Here is an 11,313-nt window from a genome sequence, read left to right on the forward strand (position 1 = left end):
AATTTGTGTCCTTTAGCCAAAGAGGATGGAAGGGAGCACTACAAACAACCTAGTTTTGTGGTTGTGCTGCCATCACCTGCTTTTAACTAATCCCCTTGTAGTTGGGTTTTTTGTCAAGGACACAAAAGATCCAACTTGAAACCTGCCTGACCCATTGAGAATGGGGAATTGGCTTGAGGTGCCCTTTTACCTTGATTATTACTGGATTTTAAAGCCCTTCCTGCTGTCTTTCGAGTTCAATAAGTAACCCAATAGCTTTAAGAAACTGAACAGAGGGTGTCTTAATTTCTTTTGCATCATGAGAGCAGTGGAAGGCCATGCTTTTATTTATATAAGGGAAATAACTTTTTCTGTCAATTTAATAGACAATCTTGGAAAACCTGCTGCAGGTTATTGGTGAGATTTTCTCATTATTTTCTTTTCTAAATTGCAGTTGCCATTTTTATCACAAAGAAAGAAAGAAATCTTTTAAATACAGTTGCAGATAGCAGTGTAACTCCAGCTCTCAAGGACATCGGTGGGGGGGTAGTGGAGTTTTTCAGCAGTAAGATTTTGCCTTTGCTTCCAGAAAGGTGTATTTTTTTATATCCAGTGTAATTAACACAAGAGCTATCCCAGGGTAGAAATAATTCACTCTGTGACATAACTGAAATGTCTGTGCTGTCTGGTTTTGTTTTTAACCTTGGGCTTTAAAGGAACCAAAAATCTTTAGTTGTAAAAGAGCACATCATCTGCAAAATATTATAAGCCATTTATCTTTATGCACAAATGCCACCTAGCAGTGCAGCTCCACTTCTGCATCATTAAATGCACAGACCATACTCATTTTGCCCCTAACTAATAGCAGTCTCCCCTAGGAAGGCTGGGTATTCCAAACAGCCCTGGAAGAGCCAAAAGCTGGTGCTCAGCAGGCAGAGAGGCTGCTGCCCTCCCTGAGGCTCTGCTCAGGGTTGCTGTGCAGCTGGAGCAGAGGGCTGGGATTCAGTGTCTGGCTGGGTGGGGTCACAGTCCTGGCTTTGAGCTGTGTGTTTGGCAGCCCTTTTCCTGCCTGCTGTGGTTTCTCCAGGCAGGGTTTGAGGGCCAGAGCTGAGCTTTCTTGGGTGCCTGTGTTGCAGCTGGTTTGGGTTTCAGTCTCAGGTGGGCTCCCAGAGCTCCCAGGCAGGTGCTGTGCTGGTGGGAGCAGCACCAAGGGGAGTGTGGCTGGCTGGGTACCACGGGCACCATCATCCCCTGCTGCTTGAGGCCCTTCTGACAAGGAGAAAATTGGCCCAACCAGCAAATATCCTCTTTGGAGAGTGAGAGTTGTGTGACAGCCCTCCATGTAAGTGCTCCTGTCCTTGTAGGTAAGAGCCTGGGTAAGTTGTTCCAGCTGAAGGCTTGCCCCAGTAATTACTCCTGCCAGACAAGCACTCATTCACTGTGAAAGGAGGTTGCTTCAGCGCTGGGTAGATGCCAAGTTAAACTTCCACTAAGATTTCTTATATTTGCAGCCACAATTGATTACTTTTCTCATTATTTGATCTTGATATAGAGACATAGGGACTGAGCTGTGTTTGTGTTAACCCCCAAAGATTTTTTTTCTTTAGGAACATCCATCACAGTTGCATGCAAACCGTTCTGCTCTGGCACTTGTAGCTGATATTAGCTGGGTTTTTCAGAATTGCTACATGTGACAATTGGTATGGATCTGCCTAAAGAGCTGCAGTGTTCCCAGCTAACCAAAAAAGCAATAGTAGTTTGTTAGATGTGCAGAAAAATGCATGCAAACAGCCCTGGAGAATGTGGGGCATGGTTATGCATAAACCTAATTGTTGGAAAAGATTTTACGAGTTGACTCCAAAGTATTCACCAGTTACTAATTTTATATATGCAAGAAAAATTCTGAGGGAGGGGGGAAAACCCCACCCTTTTTCACCACTGATTTTTCAGGAAATTTGATGTTAAAACTTTTAAGAGAGAAGAGGCTCTTGGATGTGAAAAATACCAGAGTCAATTGCCATTCAGTTTTCATTATTTCTGATGTAACACTTTACCCAACAACTGGTTTTATTGTTTTCTACTCAGTGGTTTTAAATCAGTGGTCTGCAGATTCCTGGGGTTCTTGGACAGCTTGGGATGCCTGAAAGTTGTCTTAAGAAAATCAGGTCTGTTGTTAGTGTGCTTGAGTTTGTTGTCCAAGAGTCTGCTTCATCCCAGGAAAACATTTTGCGTGTGCACAAAGCTCATAGATGGAAAATAACTGTGAGAGTGAAAATGCTCTGAGGCTGTTTCCCTAAAGAGAAGCTTCTAATGAAACCTCTTGTTTCTGTTTTTGCTTATTATTTCCAATTTGTTAGACCTTGTCATTCTTGGTTAAATCTCAGTTGATGGAGGGCTGGAGTGAGAACTTGCACCCTTTTTCCTTTCCTCCTCCTGCCTTTCCAAGCAGGTAATTTGCCTCCACATCATTTCTGTGTTTACTTTAGGTGAACTGCCTGGTCAAGCTCTCCAAAGTGTTGGAACACATAATTGTGTTCAGCTGTTTGACATACTTCTGTAGATAGCAGGATATTGTTATTGACCTTATTTCTACACAAGGCTGAATTCCGTGAGTACTTTGGGGCATAGAGTACGTAGAGAGAGGGATGATTTTGTGGTAATTTCTCAAAAATAGAGGTAAATGCTACTGCCCTTCATTTCACTGGTCTGTAGCTTTATTTCTGGGCAGTTTATATTTAGGAGGTTTATAAATAAACCCTCCCTTTTTTTGCAATATTTGAAGGCGGTGGCCAAATCTGTGTTCAGGATGCAGAAGGGGGGAATTCAGATGCTGTTATCAGTGGTGCTGCTGCCTCAGGCTCTCCTGTGGAAGCTGTCCCTTTCCAGCAGCACAGAGGTGCAGGTGTAGCATGCCAGGGGTGAGGACTGGCACCCAGTCACTCCTTGGCTGCAGACCTGTCTGTAAGAGCTGGGTCACATCTTTTCCTTCTGTGTGGCGCTGAGAGGGTTAACAGGGAGCCCTCCTCCCACACCCACATAATTGCAGGACTTGGCTCTTGTTTCTTCTTGGCTTTGGGAGCTCTTCTCAATGGGCACTTGGCTGGAGAATTGCCTGTCTGGTGTCAGAGGCAGGTGCAAGCCAGTGGCACAGAGCTTGCATGGGCAGAGCAACAAGACAATTGTGTCTTCCACTGAGAGCAGGAGTCTGGAAAAGGTTTCCTGTGTATATCTAGGTATCCTCTGATCAAAAGGCTTTCAAACTGCTAGTACAAAGGGACTGTTATCTTGCTGGTGAAAAATTACAAGTATTTGCAATCAGTTTGCATCAATCTCTTTGGGGTATTGTGCTGTGCTGATTTAGTAACGTGATAACTTCTGGCACTGCTGCAAAAAGACAAAATAATCCTCACCATCAGCCTGCAACAATTCAGTATTTTTGGTAGCCACTAGAACATCAGTCTTAGAAACAGGACTGCTAAGACTCCCTGGATCTTGTTTAATAAAATCATGTAGTGAGGGCATCATGATTATAAATCACACTTGGAAATTGGCCTGCAGAGTACTTGCTGGGTTATGTGGTGTCGTGTGTTCCTGGCTCCTTTTTAATTTCTGAAAAGAAGGCATATAGCAGCAGCTGGAGCTAGAGGTGGAATTCATTTAGCTGCTTGGAGAAAGCCACTGCCAGCAAAAACCCAGCAGCTCGACAGTCTTTGGTTGTAGAGAGAGGAAAGGGATCCAAGTGACTGGAGCTGGTGTAATGAGAAGGAAAAGAACCAAATGATTTGGCAGCATGTGAAAGAGGTAAGGATGTGGTAGAGAAAGGAGCAGGAGGAGCTGAAATGAAGAGCAGGAGTAAACAATGTAATTTAACTTATTCAAAAGGGACAGAGTGCTTATTAAAGCTCTGAGAGATGATAAATTAGTGCTTTGCTGCTATTGTTATTTCAGATAGAGTTGTCATATGGTAATGCTGCAGCAGTGAAGGCTGGAGGCTCACAGATTCATGGAGGGGAATGGAAAGTGGGATATTTGGTTACATGATTGAGAGTTGGAGTCAATGAGGCACAATGTGCAAGCCTGGTTCTGGAGAGCATCCTCACATGTGCGTGCTGTTCCCAGGGAGGCGCCGTCGTGTCCTGAAGAGGGATGGTTCAAAGTGTGTGTCCTGCTGCTGTGAAGACATGTCCCACGCTGAGAGCTTTTACCTTGGTCAGGAGGAGCTGTCGAAGCCCTGCTCTGGCTTATGAAACCCTGCCTGAAATAGCCCCAGAGCCCTCACCTGGAAGTGCTCTCTGCCTGTTACTCCTGTGGCAGCACACAGAGTATCAGGAGATCATTTGAGGTTGTGGAGTTTTCCCCTAAGGAATACTGGGCTGGGGGAGGGAATAGCAAAATGATTCTTATCTTACATTACACAGAATCTCTTGCATTACTTACTGTGGCATATTGTTTCCTCCCACAGAGTTCTGCTCAATCGCTTTCAGGAAGAGGCTACTCCGTAAGTCATTTTACAGCTAATTCTTTCACTTCTGTTGATGTTGATTGCAGAGGTTTACACTACCTATTGCACAGCCCCATGGAAGAAATGCAGAACAGAAACAGGGTGAGAGCACAGGGCTGTCATGCACCTGGCAGGGGACAGCCCTGACATGTGGGAGTGCATTAAGAGCCTGGGGGCTTCTTAATTTAATATTTTACTTCTAGGGAGGGGTTTTTTGGTCAGTCGATGGTGTATTGCAGCTAGTTAGTCACCTCTGGAGAATTACAAGACCTGAGTGGAGAGAGTTTTCAACACCAGCAGGAGACGCTTCACTCCTCTCCTCCCTCCCCCATACACATTTTCATTTGTGTATTAAATACAAGAATCAAATACACAATTACTCCCATTTTACAAAGAATTGCAGCCCTCACCATTGTGAACAACAAGAAAGTCAATATTCTCTTATTTACAAGCCTCTGAGTTACAAAACAAGCTTGCTTGTTTTCAGGGGAGGGTGTTGCTGATGTTTCCTTCACAGGAGTGCCACAATGTTTGAGGGTGGTGTTACAGGGTCAGGACCATCTGCCTGTGTGTGCAATGTACCAGACATGTTTAATTGTCCTTTTCTGTTCATATGTACCTTATCTGTGTGTGCAATAATGACATTTCTTCATATAGAGGTGGATTAATTTGTTTGTTTCGGGTACATTTTCTGCTCAGCTGTCCAAAAAGGCAGGCACAGACATGACCGAGTAATACAGAAATAGGAGAGGTTGTGAGAGGCTTAGCAAAGTCAACATGAAAATTCCTGGAATCACATTATATCTGACTCTCAAAACAAATGTATGGTGGGGAGATATGATACCCTGGTTGTTCAGACAGTAAGTCATGTGGAGTGCAGAGGTTCTAGATGAAGGTGTATGCAAATCTGAACATGGATCTCTCAGTCCAGCAAACAACTCCTGCCTACACTGATTGAACAGTAATTGCTGTTGTCACAACCTCTGCCATGATAAAGTTTTGCCTTCTAGGTGAGTGGTCCCAAACTGTTTCATACCAAGAGCTAAAGCTGCTCATTCTCTATAGAACCAGAACAAGGGTGGATTTGATGTACTTCAGGAAGTTGATGTGGAGGCCTGGAACACATTTCTTTTTACTATAATCACCAGAATTATTTACTTTCAATAATTTATGTTGTAAGTTTAGGGTGATGGAACTTGCTGAGCTTCTACCCAGTGCACAAAGAGAAAAAATTGCCAGGCAGTGCAGAATTTATGGTCCAGTTTCATGGCAACATTGCCCCATGCTATCGTGCATATTATCAGAAATTCATAATACAAGATTAAGTACATTTTCATCATAAAACCATTACAAAATAACTTACGACTTGAATAGTCTCAGAATTTTAATGAAATAATGTCATGAATTTTTAGACAGTAGTTATATGTTTACTGAGTATCCTGCAGTATCCCAGGTGAGTATCATTGCTTAATTCATTGAGGGATGAGGAATGTTTGCTCTAGGACCCATTAAGTGCTGCTTTCCATACACTTGGAGAATCAGATTCACCTAAGCTTCTAAAGGCAGATGCTTTATCTTCTATTTGTCTGTAAAATGCCATGCATGCCCATGGCACCACATAAATAATAATGAATCATCTTCACAGATTTTATGACTGAGTGCCTGGTTTGGGAACAAACAATTTCCCAGTGGCTATAACATAGGTTGCAAAATCGTAATGGAAAAAGGCCAAAGAATTCTTCTCAGAGTCTCAAGGCCAATAAATCATAGGACTGTTTTCTTCCATTGCTGGCTATTCAGAAATTTACTTTTGTTTCTCAGAGAAATGATTTTGAGAAAATTATTAGCTCCTTCTCTGTGCATGTGTGGGGACAAAGTTGTCTTATTTTGCCAACCCATAACTTCTCAAGGGAGGTAAGAGCTTTCTGCATGCCAGGGCAGTATTTTGAGATCATGAGTAGTGTGAAATGGCATTGCTTTTCTTTATGGATTGTCATTTTCCCTGTTAGACTGTCTTCTGCCTCACCATGTGCCAGCTCTTGAAGCTCATTGTCTCCCCCAAGACTCTGACACTGCTCTAAGTGGATTTAGCAAAAGTCAGAGACTGCCACTTCCATTGGCCCAAACTCCCATGGGAAGCTGATTCTTGCAGGTGGCACAGAGATGTTCAAACCACCAGATCCAGACAACTGGCCCCACAGCAGGAGTTGTCCATAACATCTATAAGAGCTCTCATTTTCTCACGAAAGCAGCTGTCTGTGAAACTTTATGTCACTGTTTTGGCTCTGCCCCTGTTTACATGGGACGGGTTGTTCCCCAGACATGGTGAAAGCAGTGGCAGCAGGAGGAATGCTGGAGACACTGCTGTGCTGGGTGTTCCTCCTGATAGCTGTGCTGATGGCTTGTGTTGTGGAAGACTTGTGGAATGACGATCTGTATCGTTACTTGGTGAAGTTCTTGTACTGGGTTTCATGAGCAGCTGTTTAAATACCACAAACTATTTTGTGCGTGCTCAATTTTAATTACCTCGTTCTGAATCCCCACTCTTCTCCATTCACTTGCGTCAGCTGTCCTTGCAGAGATGCTTGATTTCAGAAACATGTGTAGAAAATGCACATTTTAAGGAAATGAGCATTTGCCAAGAGAGAACTTAAAACCTACAGTAGGAATCTTGCATGAAAAAATCTCAGTCCAAGGTTTGGCTCATCCAGCTGAGCCATCAAGGCCTGTCCAGGCAGTCAGAGCAGGCTCACTGCTGAAAAACCTCAGCAAATGCCTTGTCCACGAAGTGTAGACTCTGGAGCTAGAGGCAGGAAGAAAACTAAATGCAAGTGTCTAAATAACTAACTCCTAAGTGTTGGATATTCCAGCAACTTCCTTGACTTCAGGCTTCCCATGGAACATTAGGTGAAATTTTGGTCTCATTTTGAAGTTACATCTGATGAACTCCAGTTGCACCTAGATTTAATTTGAGCCTCAAAATCAGCAGTAACAGTGACCTGGCACATAGTTTCAGTCTCTTGTACGTACCACGGCCAAAATCTCTTAAAACACTATTTCCCAAAATTAATTTTCAAATGGCATTTACTTTTTCTGGGATAGGACAAGACATTTCTATGTCTGTACTGCTGCTGCAGCTTTCTCTCCTCAGCAGCATGTGTTTCATATCCTTATCTCATTAATGTATACTTCCGCTGTGCTGAGAAATGGAACACGAGTTTGTTTATGGAGGTTAATATCTCATTCCCTCTATGACTTGATGGTTACATTTGTGTGATAAACTACTCCAGCCATTTGTCACATTTCCTGCATGCACAAACGAGATTAGTGATCTTAGTCAGAGAGGTCTGTCTGTCTTCTGAGCAGACAAAACAGATTCTCTTTTTGGTTACAGGATGAGAGGCCTGTCTACCTGAAAATGCACTGATTTGTTAAAAAGTACACAGAGAATCAGAGTTAGAACTAGTTGAGGTTTCTATACATCACTGATACATATCCACCCTGTGGATGTTTGTCAAGTTTTTTTTCTGGTAGTTAACTTAGAACCAAACATAGTTATAAAGTAGTTACAATGAATATAAGATAATACATACAGTTTGTTATTAATGGCTAAAAAGTTGCAGTTGTTTATAAGGTTGAGCACACTGTAGAGACAAACCCAAGCTGCAGCTGAATTTGACTCAGTTTTGTAGAGAGGATGGAAAAAGATAGAGCTGGAGAGTATGTGGTAGCTTAAAAAAATAAACAAAAAACCTCTTCCAATAAATTATGTAGTTTATTTATAGAGCATCTGTGCAGCTGTTCGTCTTCTGAACTGGAAGGGGCTAAAATATGGGAGTGAATGAAAGAATAAACTTGAAAGCATATGGCAAATGGATAGCCAGTGAGCCAACCTGTCTGAGTGTGCCTTGGAACAAAAGTACAGGAGGATGAGACGTCTTTGTTTGGTTTTATTTGTTCTTGAAAGGGTTTTTTTTTAAATAAAAACAGTAACATACACTTGGCTACAGCAGCAGCTGATTTTTATTCTGAGCTTCTGTAAAATATCAAAGTCTTTGTAGCCTAGTCAAATCCCTGGCAGCTGATCAAATTCTGTTGATTTTACATCTTCCTTGTTGAGTGCAGGAAACCAGTGTCTCAGATAACTCAGGCTGGAGCTCGTGGATAGAGAGAAATGTGCAGAACACCATAAGGCTTGCAGAGACCCTTGGGCCATCCAGAGTCAGCTCAGTGCTATCTGCAACCTTCATTCCTCCTGCTTGGTGATGTAGCATGAGGACAGTTATCTCGTCCCCCGGGTGAAGCTGAACCTGAGGTGACTCAGGCAAGGGCTGGGTGGGCTTTGAGCACCCTGAGCCCCCCACACTGTCTGCCTGGACCCCAGTCTGCCCCTTCCTGGCTGTTCTCTCAAATGATCTTGTTCATTTTTGGAACTGGCTTTCCAGCCAGTTTGGATTTTTGCTGGCAAAGATCTTTACAACCATGCAGGACTCCTCTCCTGTGCTCAGTGTTGCTGTACAGTGGGGCTGTTGCCCAAAAGAGCTGCTCTGCTCACAACCACCCTGCCCCTGTCAGATCTCTTTGGCTCATGCCCATGAGTGCACTTGCTGGGACAGCCAGTTGTGAGCTGCATTCCCCTGGTTTGCAGCACAGAGATAGTGCCCACCTCAGTAGGAGAGAGGACAGGTACAAATGGCTGCAAAGTGCTGGGAAATCATCAGCAGAGGAGCTGTTGACTCTGCAGGTTTATATCCCCTGTAAACCTCTTTCCATGGCCTCTCTCAGTTTGTGCCAGCTCAGTGCAGGTCTGTGAAACCCTGAAGCAGATGGTGCCTGCTAAGGAGGCTGCTCTCAGGCCAGAAATCCTTGGTGTGAGCATGGGCAGGTTTGTGCCTGTGGTGCAGAGGTTACAGGGGCTCACTGAGGATCTCACCAGGAGCATTCCCCAGTCCACTCTGTGCTTCAAGGATGCTCTTGTGCTGTTAGGTTGGAACCAAATTATCACTTGGAAAAGTACCTTCAGCAGCATCTTTTCTGTGCAGACCTTGAGTCAGTACCATTTCCCACATGGACCCCAGGGATGATTGCATACCTTGACATCTTCGAGATGGCCAAGGAAAAACAGATGTCCTGAGAAGGATAAATTTCTACATAAAGATCAAAAAATTATTGCAATGAAGCATGTCATACTTCTGTTTGGGAATTCCTGAGCGTGCTTCCCTCATGGTGTGGGAGCACGCTCGGTGACCAGAGGCACATTGGAATTGTGACAAACAGGGTTTTTCCACCTGCTGCTCTGTCACACGCTAATGAAAAATATCTTCTCTAGATGGGTAACATTTCTTGGCTGGGCTGGAAAATTCATTGTATTTTAGGACCACTGATAAATTAGCATTTTTCTGTGCCAAAAATCAATATTGGAAACAGGGCTCTTGTTATGACTCTAAAACTCCTTGAGCTGGAGCCAAAGGTAAATGATAAAACTGAATTTAATATGTATTTCCTACAATAGTGTGCCTGTGGGCTGGCAATATGAGCGAGACTTTCTGGACAAGATTTATGAATAAAGGAGTATTAATTCCAAAATAAGTATCAATCAATCTCCTTTTGCCATGATGCCAAGCATAAGAGAGGAACTCTAATTGTCTTTTTCTTCTGGACAAGAAAAAGAATGGCAGATAGGTCCTCTTCAGGTGGAACAATACTCTATCTTCTTTGAAGACAGAGAAAAGAAAAAGGAACTATTAAAAAGTGATGTGGCCTGCAAATGCAATGACAGCACAAAGGATTTAAAAAGATAGAAAAATAATAATATGGAATAGAAGCGTAAAGTATTTTGAAAGAAGTTTTCCCTGTAAGATACCAGGAGTTTTAGTGAGCCAGGAATAAAATGATGGGTATCAGTCCAAAGCATTTAACTTCTGGTTTTCTTTTCCCATGTTCCTAAATAGCCTCACTTCACAAAAACTATCCCCATGCTTGAATTCACCTGGACAGGCTGAGGTCACTGAATAAATAGAGTTTTGTTTGCTCTTAGTGCTGTGTGGGATGGAGCCAGGTTGCTGTAAGCCAGCTGAGGAGCTGGACCCTTGGCTCCAGGGACTGTCCCATAAGCCATGAGCTCAAATTGAGCTGAGTAATTAGTACACATATTATTCCAGATCCGTGGGAGCTCTTTTGAGGGTTGTTGAAACGTCCCATGAAAAGCTTAAGCAGAAGTACAAACATAAATAAACTACATACTTCAGCTTTACAAATATTGAAGTCCATGAACTTCCTTACAACACATTTTCCTTTAGAAGTTCCCTTTTCTGAAAGTCTGTTTCTTCTTAGATGACCTCTGCTTTTAATTAGGATGAAAAGTCCCATGGATTTTCACTCATCTCCACAGCCATAAGCAAGCACAAAGGGCCCTCTCTGTCTGAGCTTCCCCCTGCCTGAGCAGTGGCCTTGGCAGAGGGGCTGCCTCGGAGGCTCAGCAGCGCTGCCCCTTTGTCCCTGTGGCCGGAGCGGGACGGGCTGATCCTGATTTCCATAAACCCCCCAGCTGCAGGAGGCACAGCCAGCTGACACCGTGAGCCCCTCGAGGGACGGGACATATGACTTGTGTGTGATTTTTGCCCGTGTTTTTAATCTCCCTGCCGCTGCCCTCGGCCCGGGGCACCGGGGGGAGCAGGGCTCTAATCTGACTAGAAAGGCGCTATTGTTAAACAGACACATCCCCCGAAATTCCCAGTGCTCCTTGGCTTTTGGGCTGGGATAACCTCACTGTCACTGGCCTTGCACGCTAAAATGAAAACTTGTCCTAAATCCATCTTGAATTCACCAGCCTG

The 11,313-nt window shown here is 43.6% G+C and overlaps 1 protein-coding gene across 1 annotated transcript in view; it reads left to right on the forward strand.

Moving 5' to 3' along the window:
* Nucleotides 1–11,313, forward strand: part of FBRSL1 (fibrosin like 1) — a 365,612-nt gene that overhangs the window by 90,215 nt on the left and 264,084 nt on the right. Inside the window, exon 3 of the mRNA XM_031057495.1 lies at nt 4,442–4,477. Within this exon, the coding sequence (XP_030913355.1) occupies nt 4,442–4,477 (36 nt within the window). The remainder of the gene's footprint in view (nt 1–4,441; nt 4,478–11,313) is intronic.

Source organism: Geospiza fortis, unplaced genomic scaffold (assembly GCF_000277835.1).
Source record: "Geospiza fortis unplaced genomic scaffold, GeoFor_1.0 scaffold408, whole genome shotgun sequence".
In the NCBI taxonomy this organism is placed as follows: Eukaryota; Metazoa; Chordata; class Aves; order Passeriformes; family Thraupidae; genus Geospiza; species Geospiza fortis.